The 17,034-nt window shown below is 57.7% G+C and overlaps 2 protein-coding genes across 2 annotated transcripts in view; one reads left to right on the top strand and one right to left on the bottom strand.

Annotated features, from left to right (window-relative positions):
• Positions 1-17,034, top strand: part of LOC143696059 (uncharacterized) — a 186,038-nt gene that overhangs the window by 141,162 nt on the left and 27,842 nt on the right. Inside the window, exon 6 of the mRNA XM_077191265.1 lies at positions 10,603-10,631. Coding sequence (XP_077047380.1) covers positions 10,603-10,631 — 29 coding nt within the window. The remainder of the gene's footprint in view (positions 1-10,602; positions 10,632-17,034) is intronic.
• Positions 2,583-4,341, bottom strand: LOC143696020 (uncharacterized). The gene is made up of 6 exons (XM_077191236.1): positions 4,240-4,341; positions 3,957-4,112; positions 3,697-3,798; positions 3,372-3,474; positions 3,054-3,110; positions 2,583-2,743 (listed from the first exon to the last, which is right to left on the bottom strand). The coding sequence occupies exons 1-6, from the start codon at positions 4,339-4,341 to the stop codon at positions 2,583-2,585; spliced, it is 681 nt and encodes a 226-aa protein (XP_077047351.1).

The following is a 17,034-nucleotide window of genomic DNA, read 5'->3' as shown; positions in this document are numbered from 1 at the left end:
GAAGGGATTCAAGAACAACTCCACCCTTGTCAAGCACCGGCGCATCCACACTGGGGAGAAGCCCTACGAGTGTGATAAATGCAGGAAGAGGTTTCAGACCAGCTCCAATCTCCTCCTGCACTATCGGATTCACACAGAGGAGAGGCCATTCCGCTGCCCCAGCTGTGGGAAGGGATTCAAGCACAACTCCCACCTCATCATGCACCAGCTCATCCACACTGGGGAGAGGCCCTACAAATGTCCCCAGTGTGGGAAGAGCTTCTCTTGCAGCTCTAACTTGATCCGACACCAACGGAGGCACCGGTAAGGGAAGCCCTGCGAGTGCCCCGAGTGCGGGAAGAGCTTCGTGCACTGCTGCAGCTCCATCCCCCACTGGAGGAGGCACTTTGGGCACAGCCCTGGTGAGCCACAGTCCCCGTGGTCCATGTTAGGAACACACGTGTCTTGTTTTCCTTTTTTTTTCACCATAATGTTTCTCTCTTCTCCATGTCTTTGCACTCCAAAAGCCAAGAGGGATGGATCTGTCACCTCAAAACAACCCTAATCCCACTGAAAACAGCTCAATATTACCCCAAAAGAGCTCATTCCCACCTCAGAAAACCTCAATTCCATGCCAAACCCACTCGATTCCAGAGCCACCAGGCTTAGATGGGTTTGGGAGGAGACAGGCAGAAGTGTGATCCCTTTTTGGAGCAATGGGATGGGGATTGTGTGGGGCTGGGTGTGTGGGATGTATTTGATAGCAAATAAAACTCTCAGACTTACTGATTTCTGTCCCGTTCATTTTCAGTCAGTTCTGTTTGCAGAGTGCCACCTTCTCAGCTGATTTAATTCCTTTTTAAAATCATCTAACGCAAACAATCCAAAAATCAATATCCAAATAAAACCACCCACACACAATTAAATTTTTAAAAATAATGTTAATATTTTAAGAGTACTAAAGAATATTATTAAAGTTTAATTGTTTGTTTAAAATGTTTGAGAAATTATAGTGGTGTTTGGTTTTGTGTTTAGTATATTTGTAATATGAATTTTTAACTAAGGTGTGTTAGATTGCATGTTAGTTTTTTAGATTTTTTTATCTAAAGTATATTAGTTATTGAGTTAAAACTTTCAAAAGGTATTTCTTGATATATAATTTGTTTATTTATATGCATTGGTAATATTATAGTAGTAGTTGTTTGTTTGGGTTGAATCATAGTTGGAGTATTGTAAAGAAGACTTGAGATTTTTATATTCCATATTCCCCTCTTTTCTCCACTCTCCCACCCCTTCCCCATCGTTCCCCCAGTCCCCAATCCCCTCCCCCGTGCTTGGTTTTGGGGGTTCCAGGCCCCTCCTGCTCCCTTTGGGGGTCCCGACCCCCCTTTGGTTGAATTTGGGGTCCCCCCGCCCCCCCTTCTCCCCGCGCCCCCCGCTCCCCCCGCGGCCGGGGGGGCTCCCAGCGCCCCCAGTGCCACCAGTGCGGCCCCAGCTGCCCCCGCACGCCCCATCCCCATCGCCGGGGTCACCGCCCCCGCCCCAAATTCCGCTCCTGGACACTGAGAGCCATCAGCGACAAATGCTCTGATTGGCTGGGAATGGCCCCCGGAGCAGCGGCACAGGGACCTCTGCAGCCTGAGCTGCCCTTGCTCCTCTCTGTCCGTGCCCAGAAGGCAGCGCGCAGGGGAACGGCAGCAGGGCCCTGCGCCTCCCCGGGCTGGGAGGCAGAAAAGGGGATGGGCAGGGCCTGAGGGCTGCAGGGAGGGAGCTGCCAACAGGGAGAGAGATGGCAGGAGCTCCTGGAGCTTGCCACGGGCTCAGCTCTGAGCAGCCAGAGCTGTGCCTGGAGCTCCAGCTGGTCCATCCTGCTCTGCAGGTGCTCCCTGTTATAAAATTGACTCAAAACGAGTAATTTCCAATCAAAGAATTTATTAATTATGGAAGCAGTTATACTACGTAAGCAAAGGCTCAGCGCTGGGCGACAGGGGAGTCTCCGCTCCACTACTGCCGCACCAACTAGTTTCTGATTCAGTCCTTTTATCCTCTCCATCCTTCAGGAGTCCATGTTATCTCGGAGTTCTCTGCGCCTGTGCTGGTTGTTGCTAGGTGGTCATCCTTCTGTCTCCTGGTGGTCGGTGATAAAAGGCTGCGGAGTCCTCCTCAGCTGTGTCTTCTTCACCCTGTGTCTTTATTTGGTGACTTCTCCGTGGAAAATTACCAAAATCTTATGATTAACGCAATATGTGCCCTATCAAGCAAGCAAATGTCCTGCCTTGCAGACTGTTTATCTGCCCCTGCCCCTTCCCCAGCTTTTCCCTGGTCGTTATCTCTGTGAGTTATCTGCTTGTACCATTTGTCAGCGGGAAAGGTTTCCCTGCTGGGTGTTAATCTGCCCCTGCCCTTTCCCCAGCTTTTCCCTGGTCGTTATTTCTGTGAGTTATCTGTTTGTACCATTTGCTGGGTGGGACTATGTGTGGGCTCCTGCAACCCCTTCCCTGGTATCCTTGTGGCTCATATCTCATGAAGTAGTACAGAAATAGTCAGCAGACAACTCTTGTAACACACTGGTCTCTTTTTCGTGACGAACAAAATGTAATCCCTCATCTCACTCCCATCTTCAATGGGCACTGGAAATCGCCGATGGACGCCGGTACATCTGATCCAGCAGACCAACAAAGTCCTGTAGATCTTCTTTCAAAGGTCATCTGAAGCAGTTTGCTCATGCACGATGGGCTCTCATCTTCCTTCAGGGCTTGAAGAGCTGGAAGAAAGAGGAACAGAGGCACGGTCAGAGGCCAGATTGAGGGAATCCAAGGAAAGCCTCCTGCCAGGGCCATCCCAGCCGGCTCTTGCCATGGACAGGAGGGAGCGGCAGACAAGGGCTTGGGCCGGAAGGTGCTGGCCACGGATCGCCCACGTTTCCCTGACAGCTCTCTGGGCTCTGCCCCCGCCGCCCCTGGTCCGCACGGGGAGCAGAGCCCTCCGCAGCCCGGGCACGGATTGTAGCTGCGGGGCCGGGATGTGCAGCTGCCCCCGGTGGTGCTCGCTGCCACGCGGCTGCCCTGACTCACCCTCAGTGAGGACCTGGAGCTCCTCCTTCTGCCCCATCATGAGCACTCCGGCCAGCCCTGGCAAGACAGAGCCCGTGGCGGCGCCAGGCGGCACAGCTGCCCGGCACGGGCGCTGCCAGCCCTGCGGCCGCACGCCCTCCGGCCCGGGCAGGGCTCCTGCCGGCCCCTGCCGCACGCTGCCGCCCGAGGGCTCGGCTGCGGGAGGGCGGCGGCAGCGCCGAGGGCGGCCGGGGCTGCGGCGGCCCGGGCGCGGCTCCCGCTGTAGCCGGGGCAGCAGCCGGGCCAGGGGCAGGGAGGGACGCCGGGCTCGGGGCTCACCGATGAACCGGACGGCCGCCTCTCGCAGGGGCCTCTGTGGGCTCCGCAGGCGCGGCAGGGCCCAGCGCAGCTGCTCGGCCGCTCGGCTCTCGTCCTGCAGCAGCTGCGGGGAGCGCCGGCAGGGAAGGCTCGGCACGGGCTCTGCCCCTCGGCCGGGCGCTCCCTGCGCCCAGCAGCGGCCGAGCCGGCCCGCACGGCCCGGGGCAGGGAGCAGCGGGGGCGGCGCAGGCTGGCGGGCCCGGCTGCGGCGCCGGGCAGGGCCACAGCTGCCAGCGCCCCGCACCGAGCACCGGGGGCAGGGCTCGGGCTCCCGGGCTGGCCTTACCAGGCTCTCGGCGAACTTCGTCCGCCGCTCCTTCGTCAGCAGCTCCTCCAGGTCCCTCCTCCTCAGGAAGCGTGCCGCACAAAGCAGGGCTTGGCCGGAGGCCTGGAGAGCGGCAGAGAGCCGCAGGTGGCACCAGAGCCCAGGGCACGGGACCCGTGTCCCTGCACCAAGGCCAGGGGAGGCTGGAGCCCGCCAGGCGCCGGGGCAGGAGGCGGCCGAGCCCCCTGCCAGGGATGCGGCAGCGTCACAGAAAACCTCACCTTGGCCACCTGCAGGTTCTCATCGTGCCAGCGCAAGAATAGAGGGAGCAGGCTCTGGTTCACGACTGTTGTGAGAAGCTCTTCCCCCTCTTCCACTACCAGCTCCATCACCTTGCAGAAGAGCTGAATGGAGAGCAGCTGCACGTGGCTGTTGTCCTGGAAGGAAAGGAAAAGTCCTAAGCACCAACTACTCCAGGCCCGTTGGGGCAAAGGCCCAGAACTGCACAGGGCACAAAGTTTCCAGGTAGCATCCAGTGCCCTTGGCTGGGGCACAGAGCCTTACGTTCTCAAAGTGTGGCAGGAGGGGCTCAGCCAGCTTCAGGGCGGTGAAGGGTAGCAGGAGGTCTTTGTCCTGGAGTATATGTGTGAGCACACAGAGGCTCATCCAGACCACCTCTGCATCTGGATCATCCAGCTGCTGCACCAGGTGTTGATAGAGGCCACGTATTCCTTCTCCCTGTGTGCAGGACCAGGCTGTGCTGTGAAGCCGTGAATGGCCGCAGCACCAACAGCTGCTTGGGGCACTGGGGCAGCTGAGGCGGGAGGCAGGAGAGCTGGGAGCAGCTGCCTCTGCTGCCAAAGGCCAGCCAAGCCCAGAGGTCTGCATTGCCCAGTCCCATGCTGCCAGCGGGGCTTCAGGCACTGCCCCCTTCTCACCAGCGAGGGCTCCTTGCTGAGCACCACGAGGCCTCTGAGCGCCAGGCGCAGCCTGTCCCTGCACTGGCTGGGCAGGTGCCTGGATACCACCAGCAGGGCACTGGGACCGTGTTTGCTCAAGTCCAGGCACTCGAGGAGCTGAAAGGCACAGGCCAGTGATGGGGGAGCCGGCCGGCAGGAGCCCGGAGCCGCACAGGGCTGGGCCCAGGCAGCAGCAGCAGCAGCAGCAGCAGCAGCAGCAGCAGCACAGGGCGCGGGCACCGTCCCAGGCGGCTGCGGCTCCCAGAGGGCAGAGAGCTGGGAGGCAGCTCAGCCAGGCAGCGCTGCACACCCGGCTCACCTCCACAAGGAACGCCAGGGCGGGCAGATGCCAGCGGCGCTGCTTCCCCATCAGCAGGCTGAGCAGGTGCGAGGCCATGTAGGGACACAAGGGGCTCAAGCCACGGTGCATCTCCCTGCCAGGGGAAAAAGGCACCAAGGCCCTGAGCCGGGCAGGCAAACCTCTCTCTGACTCACAGAGGTCTGATCTTTCCCCAGCACTCTGCAAGGGCACATGGGCCCCTTGGGAGGCAGCTGCTCCTGGGCATCCTCCTCTCCCAGCCTTTTCCAGTCTGCTCGGCCCTCCCTCGCTGACAAGGCCCTCTCACTGACAACCCCGGGGACTGTGTGGGGCACTCTGGGCAGGGGGCACAAACGCTGGCAGTGGTGGCAGGAGTAAGGGATCTCACCTGGCCAGCAGACCCGCTGCATAGTGCTGGGTGTTGGCACAGAGCAGGGTGTCCCAGAGCTGCTTTTGCTCCAAAGCCAGCAGATTCTTGCCAAAGCCCAGGCGGGAGAGCAGAGCCTTCATGGTCTGCGCTGCAAACCTGCGTGCCGAGCAAAGGCCAGGTCACTCTGGGAGCGCTGGCCCTGGCCACGAGGACGTGGGAAGGATGGGGCGACTGGCACCTGTTGGGGTGGCAGGGAAGGCCGTGTTCCTCCCGGCACGCCCTCCAGAAGCTCCAGGTCTCAATGTCCCCTGGCATCTGCCCTGTGGTGGTGACAATTTGCCAGAACAGAGCCACAAACAGTTGGGGAGAATGAAGCAGAATGGCATAGTGCCACTCGGACATGGGGGCAATCCTCCACAGCACCAGAGTGGCCTGCAAGAGACAAAGCAGCCCGAGGCAGCACTCAGTGCCAGGGTGTCCATGAAGCACACGGCTTGCAGCCCCTAGGCCGGCTTTGAGCCCAGGCAGGGAGCTGCAGGCTGGGGAGAGCAGGGAGAGCTGCTGGGGAGGCGACCGGGAGGGCGCGCAAAGGCCAGCTCCAGAAACTCACAGCCAGGGCAAAGACGGCCTTGTTGTCCCCGCAGGAGAAGCTGCCATAGGGCGGCTGCTCCTCCATGGCAGAGAGCAGCGCTGGAAGCACCTCCTGGGCGGCCACTCCCGACGTGCCCATGGCTCTCCACATCAGCGTGGCGGCTCTGTGGGAGCAGAGCTGTGCGTCAGCACCGTGCCCCGTGCGGCTGCATGGGGCCGGGGGACAGAGCCCCGGTGCCCTGAGGGGCAGGGAGGGAGCATGGCAGAGGCTCAGGAAACAGAGGGGCCCTAGGCTCCCGCAGCTCTCCACCTGTCTGGCAGAGCCCGCTGGACAGGCTGGACAGGGCCAGGGGCCCTACGGGCCAGGGAGCACCGAGCTCTCGAGGCAGTTGTGCCCTGTACCTGTCACACGTCGGGGCACAGCACAGGAGGCTCATCACCACTTGAGCAGGGTGTTCTTCCGTCAGGCTCAGAATCTCCATTTGCAGCCTGGCGTCCACGGTGACACAGGACGCCAGTCTCTGGAGAATGTCCCTGACCCTGGCTAACACCTGGAGGAGGCGGCATGGGGGAGACTTGGAGTGCTGTCCAAGGGAGCAATTGCCCAGCTTCCCCCAAGAAGTGCTTGCCTTCCCAGCCCACTGTGATGGCCTCAAAGGCTGAGGGGGTCCAGGGGACGTGGCTTGAGAGGCCACATGACCCTGGGAGGCCTTCAGCCCTGGCCCCAGGCTGCTTACCTGCTGTGGAGAAGCAGCTCCCTTCTGGAAAACCTCCAGAGTGGCTGCAGGAGTCACAGTCAGTGTGGGCATGGTCTGAGTCTCTGGCACGCCCTGAGCCTGGGTGTGGGTGCTGGCCGTGCCCTCAGTCAGGGCCGTGTCAGCCTCCGCCCTGCTCTGGGCCGTGTCCTGCTCAGAGGCTGCTGTGAGCTCCGAGGATGCTGAGCTGGCAGCAGCCTCTGCCCGCAGCTCGCCGGGCCTGGGGTCGGGCTGGGCCGTGCCCTCGGTGCCGGTGCCGCCGGTCTTTGTGCGGCCAAGGCGCAGGAGCCTCCGCAGTGCCTGCAGCAGAAGGAAGGGCGGGAAGAGAGGGACATTCCATGGCCTGCTCCAAGCGCGGGGCTCGGCCGGGCAGTGCCAGCAGGCCCGGCCCAGGTGGGGACGGCCGCAGGTACCTGCGCTGCTCTGCGGAACAGGCCAGGGGTGGGCTCCGGCTCTTGAGTCTGGTCCTTGGCTGCACCTGGCAAAGAGCGAGCGCAGCCAGAGCTGAGGGGCTGCGGGAGAGGCCGGAGAACAGAGCCCAGCCCTGCACTGCCCAGGCAGGGAGAGCCCCGGGATGCCCCAGGGGATGGAGCACGGCCACTGCGGGGTGTCTGCGCGGCCCCTCTTCCATCCTGTCTGTGGGCATTTCCCCAGGGGATGGCATGGCAGGGCATGGCATGGCATGGCATGGCATGGCATGGCATGGCGCCAATTGGCACAGGCTCCAGCCCTGCAGCCCAGCTCTGCCACTCACCCTCCTGTGGTGGATGGAACGGCACCACCTCTTCTGTCTCCTGTGCTGGGGCAGCTCCAGGGCCTTCTTCTTCCTCCTCCTCCTCCTCCACCCAGGCCAGCTTGGGCACTCTCGGGGCTCTCTGCTCCATGGCTGTGCCTGGAGCTACTTGCAGGAGAGATGCCTTGGGAAAGCTCCGGGGCACCAAGTCCCACGCTCTGCCCTTGAGGGCAGCTGCAGAATAGAAGCCTCAGGAAGGCCACGGGTCAGCGAGTGCTGTGCTCTGGCCTCGAGCTCAGCTGCAGGAACAGCCCCGCGGAGAAGCTCCGGGTCAGACGGGAGCGAGTGCGCTGTGCGGGGGCTCCTCACGGCACCGCTCTGTCCCGTTGTGCCCCGTTGCGTGTTGCCAGCAGCCGGGCAAGCTTCTATTTCCCACGTGTCACAAAGGGGCCTTGGACACCGGCTTCCGTTCCATGGCACGGTGACCGTGCTGCAGCGTGCCACCCAGGGCCCTTGCACACACTGCCTTCTGCCCCGGGGCTGCCCCCGGCCCAGCCAAAGTGGCCCAGCTTGGAAGGAATCCCTGGCCCCAGGTGTCTGAGACAGCCCACACAGGATCTTTAGCAAGGGCTCAGAGCATCAGCAAACGCTGCCCGGCTCTGCAGGCTCAGTCCTATCCCCATATCTTTCCCCGAGAGCATTTGAATTTCTAAATGAGAATCATTTGAAGGGAGGGGATTGACATTTTCCATTTCAGAGAAGGCTTCTGCCTTCCTTAGCAGACACCTCTCTTTTCAAACCAAGACAATTGTTTCTCATCTTGCAGATCCGCACTTGCTGGGCAGCCCCATTTTACACCCAGGGCCTGGAGAACCATTCCCAGCAACTGGGAAAATCCTAGCTGCTCCATCCACCCAGAGATGAGGTCTCCAAATTTGCCCCGAAAGTGGGTCCATCTCTTATAGGCCAAAAAGAGCAAGTCCCAGTGACTTGATGATAGTGTTAGCCCAGAAAGCCCTGCAGCTGATGGCACACTTGACAATCAGCAGGGGACACAGCTAGGCCAAAGCCCAGAGCTCTGCCGGGAGCCTTTCTCCTCAAATACCCTTCAAACAAACCTCCATGCAAGTCAGTTGGGAAAGTTTCTTCAAATGATCCATTTCTGGCACTACAGAACTACACAGGGTTCTGTGAAAGATTCTAAAGCAGATGCTCTGGAGTCCAAGAGCCAGCACTAAGAGTCCTTGACACCTATTTGTAAGCTAAATCCCACTTTGGGTGATTTGAAGGAGTTTGGAAGGAGCTAGAGAGCGGACCTGTGAGTTTTTCAGATGATGCCATTGCTTTTTCTTCTCTTCTCCATAGACAGGAAGGGTGAGTTGGGCTCCCATCTGCACCGCATGGCTCACAGGGCCGCAAGACTTGTAGTTACAAGAGCTTTGAAGGATTTCTTGGTCAAGAAGACACGACCAACAAGGATATTTATGTTTTGGAGCCAGTCCTTCAGTATTTCGTCTTACGGACTCATGCTCTCGGGGTCTCTGGCTGGTCAGAGTGAGCCCGAGATAAGTTCCAAAGTCTCTTTTCCCAGCCCGGCGCTCAAAGAAGGAGTCAGAGCTCTTCATTTCTGGCTCTCAAGGTTGTTTCTTGTATCTTATCTATAAAATTCTTTCTCCTGTCCTGCCTAGGTCCGCTCAGCAAGACAGTCTAAGGCACTCTGCCTGCCCCAGGGCAGCGTTATCTTTTTATCCTAAAAACTACCTGTACGATATTTACAATTACTTTCCAATACCTATCACCTATGTTAGACAGTGAGCTTCTACTCTAAACCAAACTGAAAGTGCCACCATCACAGCAGAAGATGGAGGCCAAGAAGAAGGAGGAAGGATGGACAAGCCCAGATTCCTCCATCTTGCCCCTTGAAACCCCATTCTAGAAACCCCCAAAAATCTATTTTCCACCCTGGGATAAATTCACTATCATTCTACTGAAACTGTCATGGCTCACAAATCTTCATATAAGCTTGTTTTTTCCAAGGGCTAAATCAAAGGCACAGGGGTCTTGGGCTCTGTGCCAGGGTCTCTGAGCCCCCTGGGCAGGGGCTCGAGTCCTCCAGGGCAGCCAGAGGAATTTCCTGGGTTCTGACAAGCAGCCCTGTTGTAGTCCCTGCGTACAAGAGTTTACTTGATCCCTTTGATGCCAGAGAGCACCAAGAACTTGAACCTTGCTGGAGTCCAGCACTGCCTGCCTGTCATGGAGAAGAGGGAAAAGATGAATAACCTGGGCAGTGGTTGAGCCAAATTGACATTTTTCCATTTCTGATTTCCTCCCAGCTTTTGCAGCAGGGCAACAACCCCATCACTGCAAAGCACTTCCTTTTGCAAGGCACACACTGACCTTGGTGGAAGCTCAGGGCTCTTGAAGGGGCTGCTGCAGTTGGCAACAGGAACTGTTGTTGAATTTTTCACGTTGCTTAACCCCCCCTGCCAAATGCCGTCAAGCGGTTGAGGAAGGAGAAAAAAGATTACCCTGGAGGAAGGGAGGCCAAGAGCTTGGAAAAGGAGGAAAGAAACGCTCCAATGATGACAATGGCAAAAAACCCAATTTATTTTTGACAGCAAATGAACACCGGCCGCCCTCCAGCCCTCCCAGCCTGGCAGGCCGAGCGGTGCCATTCCCATGGCATGAGGTGCTGGCAGCCTGCGGAGAGAAACCAGAGAGCCACGGTCAGTGGCAGCAGGCTCCTGTCCCCCTGTCCCGCCATGGCCTGTGCCCGGGCCAGGCTGCTGGCTGTGCTCAGAGCCCAAACCTCCCAACCCATTCTCTGTTTTTAGAGAAGGGCAGCGGGGCAGGCCACGTTCCACCTCCTCTGCTTAATCCTGGCACAGCAACCTCCTCAGCAGCCGCAAGAGCGGGATGCCCGTGTGCCCGCTGCCGCCTGCCCGGAGCCCTTCTGCCAGCCGAGCTGTGGAGCCGGGTGCCCACCTCTGCAGAGCTGCTGCCAGGAGAGGAGCCGATCCCAAACCAGGTCCTCGTCCTTCTGGAAGGGGCTGTCCCTGCAGACCGTGGACCCTGGGGCAGCGCTGGCACTGGACGCGCTCCACGGACGTTGCAGGCGCTTCCCCGTCCGGTCCGGGCACCAGGTGTAATCCTCCTGGGAAAAACAAAGAACAATTGCACGAAAGTCAATTCAAAACAAGACCTGGAAACAAGAAAAAGCACAAAGCCTGTCACCGTTTCATGGGCCTGAGGAGGGTCTGACCACTCCATGTGAGAATTAAACCTGTCCAGGGGTGGGGAAAATCCCCACCTTTCCCGCCCATAAACGCACCCCTTCCTCAAGGGCCTGCAGAGCAGACCAGCTGGGGCACGGCTTCGGAACCCGTCCCCCTCTGCCGCCCCCATCCACATGGATGGATGCTTTTGTCAGGCTGGCTGCCCCCGCCTCAGCCCGTGCCAGGCTGGCTGGCAGAAGCTGTCAGCAAGGCCAGGAGCCAGCTCCCCTTCCACAACATCCGTCCCCTGTCCTGCCAAAAAGCAGCTCGGCGGCCGGCGGAAAAATTAATATTCCCCAGCGCCGCCGAGCGGGGAACCTCCGGCACGTGGCCAGGCCGAGCCCTGCCGTGCCTGGGAGCACCAGCATCCCCCCGCCCCTGCGCCGGCTGGGGATTCATCTTGATTCCATCGGGGCACAGAGCGTGTCCTCCAGGCAGGGGCCGCAGCCAAAGCCAATCGGCTCTGCCCTGCCAGCGGCCAGCTCCAGGATGGTGTTCCCAGCTCCATGTCGTGCTCCAGAAGAACGCGCCAGCTGTGCCTCGGCTTGCGGGGACATCACGATGCCATTGAGCTGCAGGGGGATGTTTCCCCTGTCCCAGTCCGTGGCACCTTCACCGCACTGCCACCACTTCTCCAATGGGACGGGCAGCACGGAGCTGCTGCCTCCACAGCTCGCGGGGACCAGTGGAAGCAGCATCTCCTCGGCTGCGCTCTCTCCTCCGCGCCGCGGCCGCAGGGAAACGCTCCGGGGTTTTCTTCCAGCGCCACGAGACGCGTGCCGCTGCTGCTTGCTGGGCTCCTGGATCCTCCTGTGCACAGGGAGGCATCTCTGCTGTCTCCTGGGCCAGGCAGGGCTCCTGCAGCCAAGAATGCTCAAAAAGGTCCCCCAGTGCTGGCCTGTCTGTGGGCTCCATGCATAAACACCACCTGATGAGGTGTTGGCACTCTGCACAGAGAAACCAGAAACCGCCACTCAGCGGGACAAGGCTCCTGTCCGTGCTCTCCCACATTCCACAGTGCCCAGGCCACATCAGGAGTGCTCAGAGCTGCAGCCAAAAGCTTCCTATCGATCCTCTTTTGCGGAGGACACCAGCACAGAGGCACAGGTGCCACCTCCTCCAGCTAAGCCCAGGAGATCCACCTCCTCACCAGCTGCAAGAGCAGGACGCTTATGTGCCAGCCGCCCCTCCCAACCCCGTTCTTCCCCTCGTGCCTTGAAGGCTCATCCCCACCTTGAGACACCCGGGGTAGGAAGAAGAGCTGGCCCCGGACGATGTCCTCGTTGCTGTGGAAAGGAAGGTGCCCACAGAGCAGCTCATAGAGCAGGATGCCCAGGGACCAGATGGTGGCTGGCTGGCCATGGTAGCAGCCAAAGAGGATCCACTCCGGTGGGCTGTACTCCAGCGTTCCTATGGGACACGGGCGCAGCTCATCAGGCCCATGCTGCTCCCTCCCTCCCAGCCAGCTCCTGTTCCACAACAGCCAGTCCCTGCCCTGCCAAAAAGCAACTTGGCTGCAGCTGGCTGAAGATGGATTCCCCCTCCTTCCTTGCCTCCTTCCTTCCCTCCCTCTTCCCCCTCTGCCAGCCAAGGGGGGAACTCCACTGTGAAGCTGGGCCCTGGCTTGGGCTCACCTGACATCCGGGTGTAGAACGTGTCCTGGAGGATCGTGCCGCAGCCGAAGTCGATGAGCTTCGCCCAGCACGTGGCCAGGTCGACGAGGACGTTCTCGGCCTTGATGTGGCGGTGCAGGACGCCGCGGCTGCTGCAGTGCCCCATGGCCTCCAGCACCTGGCGGAACAGCCACCGCGCCACAGGCTCCGTCAGGAACCGCCGCTCGTGCAGGAAGTACCAGAGGTGCTGACAGCGCTGCGGACGCTCCATGAGCAGCGCGAAGCCCTCGGGCACCTCGAACCAGTCCAGGAGCCTCACGACGCTGAGGAAGCCAGGCCGCGACACCTTCCACAGCAGCGCCAGCTCCAGGGGCACAAGGGCGCCCTTGCGCTGCGGGGGGACCGCGATGCCCTCAGGAACGAAAGAGAGAAACAAACAAATCACACCTCAAAGTCATTCCTATTAGAGAAGTAACCAAAGAAAACAACGTAGCAATAACGAAGAGTGTTAGCTTCTGGCTTCTTTCTTCTTTGCATGAGACCAAGCTTTTCATGGGGAACAATTGCCTTTTGTGACAGTTTTGCCAGAGTGGACAGGAGCAGAGCATTTACTTTTCAAATAGAAAAGGAAAATCGTGTCAGTAATGTCATCTCTTTTCATCCTCTGTTGACACAGTTGCAGGCTGCCAAAAGACATGGTCTGCAGTGTGGAACTTGGGGCCAAGTTTCTTTTTCTGCCAGAGGATGAGGAGGTGAAGTATCCCAGAATCATGGAGTCGTGGCATGGTTTGGCTTGGAAGGGATCTGGAAAATCCCATGGCTGCAACCCCCCTGCTGTGGCTGGGGACCCCTTGCACTGGACCGGCTTGTCTAGAGCTCCATGCAGCCTGGCCTTGAACACTGTCAGGGACGGGACATGCCCACCTTCTCTGGGCAACCTGTTCCAGGAGAGTCTTTTTTCTGAATCCCTTACCTAAACCTAATCTCTCTCCATTTGGATCCATGCTCCCTTGTCCTGTCCTTGCCTGCCCTCGTACAAAGTCCCTGTCCAGCTTTCTTGTGTGTTGCCCTCAGGTACTGGAAGGCCACAGCTGGATCAAGGCTGGGTCTCTTTCCCAGGCTGAAGAAGCCGAGCTGTGTCAGCCTTTCCTTGCAGGAGAGGAGCTGCAGCCCCGGCACCATCTGGGTGTCCCTGCTGGGCCCCTGCTGCAGCGTGTCCACGTCCTTGCCGTCCGTGCCGGGGAGCCCGGCAGAGGCGGAGGCAGCGCTGCAGGTGCAGGGTCAGCGGCGGGGAGGAGACCCGGCCCTGGCAGCGGCTCCGGGAGCAGCGATCGGCGCTGGGCCGCCCGCACTGCAGAGAGCCGGGGCCCTTGTGCCTGCCCTTGTGCCCAGGGCGCCTTTCCCCGCCGCCCGCCCGCCCGCCCGCTCGGGGGAAATGCCCCCTGTGCCGCCCCTCAGGGCCGCCCCTCGCCGCTGCCCCGGGCGCTCCCGGCGCCGCCTGGAGGGGCCCAGGCCTCGGCCTCACCCTGCTCAGCCCGAGGCCTGGAAAAGCAGATTCAAACACCCACCCAGAAAGTGCCCCAGGATGCCAGGGTCAATCTTGTGTCACCAGCACGGCTTTGCTATCAGAGTCTGGACGGGAGTAGAAAATCACCAGGGGAAAAGAGCATGAACAAGTTCTGCCTTGGCACTACCTCAAGCTGTGGGGTACCAGTTGTTGGTTTCACTGGCTCTGGATTGAAGGCACTTGAGACAGTAATTCATGTTCAGACTCAAGTGTTTATTATTTCTTATCAGTAAAACAGCCTCATTACTGGGAGTTCAGCAGCTTTTCAGTAGAAGGCACAAAATGGCCCACAATCTCTTGTTCCAAGGTCTTTTAAGACTAAACTATCCAACTAAGAACTGACACCTAGATTATTTTCCCTTTTAACCCAATAACTGATCCCAAAGAGCCTGCAATGTGGAATTTCTGCCCAATTACAAAAAGCCACCCAAACGCATGAAGAAGAAGGAAGAAGCATGAAGAAGAAACCCAGGACGAAACACTGTGCCCTCCATTTTGCTTCCATCCACAACATACTAAAAATCCCAAAACCTCAATTTCTCAGAGTCAGAGTGGACCAAAGCCCAAAAACTGGAGGTGATAAGAATGGACTAAAACCACAACCAAGGAATCAGCATCGCCCTGAAATACCTTTCCCCTTACATCAGCCTGGTGCATATTCATAGAGCCTCACGCATATCCATCAACTACTTTACATATTCCAGGAATGATTTTACATGGCCCCTCCCTGGGTCTGCCTTTTCAGAGCATGTGTGTTTCTTGGCTGTGGTTTTGGCTCCTTCTCTTTATCACCTCCAGTTTTTGGGCCTTGGTGCACTCTGCCTTCAGACAGGGAGTGCTGATAGTTGGCAGATCTGTACAGGTGTCCTCATCCTGGGTGCATTGGATGTTATCCCACCCAAGCAGGCAGTTTAACACAAGCAGCTATTTCACTGAGCTTAATTAACAACAGAAATAAAAACTTATAACAAAGTTACTTTAAAAAACAGTCCCAGTCCATATTTGATCCCAGTCTGTGGGGTCCTGCACACACTCCCAGGGTCTGGAATTCCAGTTCCCAGCCAGGAAAAAATGTTCCTGCCCTTGAACTTCTTTCCTATCCCCTCAACAAATTGCAATAAAATTATAAACAAAGAAATAATAATTGAAATTAAATAAATTATAATAAAAAAAAATCAACACTTCTTTACAATACTCCAACTATGATTTAACTCAAACCAAAAATAAGTATTACTATAATATTACCAATGCATATAAATAAACAAATTATATATCAAGAAATACCTCTTGAAAAGTTTAACTCGATGACTAATTTTTTTAGATTAAAAAATCTAAAGAAAATAACAAACAATCTAACACATCTTAGTTAAACAATTCATATTACAAATATACTAAACACAAAAGCAAACACCACTATAATTTCTCAGACATTTCAACCAAACAAACTTTAATAACATCCTTAAGTACTCTTGAAAAATTAAAATTATTTTTAAAAAATTAATTATGTGCGGGTGGTTTTATTTTGATATTGGTTTTTGGATTGTTTGGGTTAGATGATTTAAAAATGGGATTTTTATAGGAATTGAATCAGCTGAGAAGGTGGCACTCTGCAAACAGAACTGACAGAAAATAAATGGGACAGAAATCAGTAACTCTGAAAGTTTTATTTGCTATCAAATACATCCCACACAATCCCCATCCCATTGCTTCAAACTGGGATCCCACTTCTCCCAATCTCCTTCCAACCCCATCTCACCCTGGTGGCTGTGGAATGGAGAGTTTGGCATGGGACTGAGTTTTTTTGAGGAGGGAACAAGGAATTTGAGGTAGGATTGAGCCTTTTTGGGTTAAAATTCAGTTATTTTCAGTGGAATATGAGTGGTTTTGAGGTGACAGATCGATCCCTCTTGGCTTTTGGAGTAGAGAGAGATGGAGAAGAGAAAAAAGTTCAGGCCAAACCAAAGGACAAGCAGCCAGGAGTGTTCCCAACATGGATCACAGGGAATGTGAGTGACCAGGGCTGTGCCCAAAGTGCCTCCTCCAGTGGGGGATGGAGCTGCAGCAGCGCACGAAGCTCTTCCCGCACTCGGGGCACTCGCAGGGCTTCCCTTACCGGTGCCTCCGTTGGTGTTTGGTCAAGGTAGAGCTCCTGGAGAAGCTCTTCCCACACTGGGGACACTCGTAGGGCCTCTCCCCTGTGTGGATGCGCTGGTGCCTGACAAGGTCAGAGTTGTGCTTGAATCCCTTCCTGCAGTTGGGGCATTGGAAGGGCCTCTCCTCTGTGTGACTCTGATAGTGCTGGAGGAGATGGGAGCTGGTCTGAAACCTCTTCCCACACTCGGAACACTCATAGGGTCTCTCCCCTGTCTGGATCCTCTGGTGCAGGATCAGGTGGCAGTTCGACCTGAAGCTCTTCCCACACTCCTCGCACGTGTGGGGCTTCTCCCCATCATGGAGCTGCTCATGGAGCACCAGCTCTGAGCTCTGGCTCCATCTCTGGCCGCCTTCCCGGCCCAGGCTGGCTCTTTCCCCCTCACATCCCCGCCATCTGCGTTTGCAGCCACTCCTCGTGCAGCATCTCCGGGCCTTTTCCTCCCCGTTGGCTTCCTGCGCCGTGGAGCCGCTCAAAACGGCCTCTGCCACCAGGTTCTGCCGCGGGCATTTGTCCTCCCTGCTCTCCATGCTCAGCTCCTGCTCTGGGCAAGGAAGGACAAGGACAGCATGGGATTTGCCTCCGTGCCACAGGCAAGGGCAACGAGATCCCCCCAGGCCGTCTCTGGGGACGCACTGCCCCCTCTTGGCTCTCCCCATTTCGGGATGCCGGGGCTCTTTGGGCTCCCGGGCTCCCTTCTCCCCTCATTCTCTGCTCTGGGCTGCAGCGGCTCCAAGGAGTCCCCCCTGCCCCTCTCCAGGCTCTTGAGGCTCCCGCCAATGGCGGCGCTCCCCCCTCTCTGGGCTCCCCACTTTGGCCTCCTGGGGGACACAGGGCTCTGCTCCTCCAGGCTGCCTCTGCCGGCAGCCGCCACCGCCACCCCCCGATGTCCCCCCGAGGGGCCTTTTCCGCTCAGCCTTGGACTTCTTCATTCTCCAAACATCCCCCCAAAAACCCAACCCAGGGACCCCCCGGGATACCCGGGCCGGGCTCCCCCTCCCCGCTCACCGGAGCCATGGAGGGGG

The sequence above is a fragment of the Agelaius phoeniceus genome, chromosome 28 (genome assembly GCF_051311805.1).
Source record: "Agelaius phoeniceus isolate bAgePho1 chromosome 28, bAgePho1.hap1, whole genome shotgun sequence".
NCBI classification, from domain to species: domain Eukaryota; kingdom Metazoa; phylum Chordata; class Aves; order Passeriformes; family Icteridae; genus Agelaius; species Agelaius phoeniceus.
The sequence above is the reverse complement of the archived record's forward strand: the minus strand, read 5'-3'. Positions and strand labels throughout refer to the sequence as shown.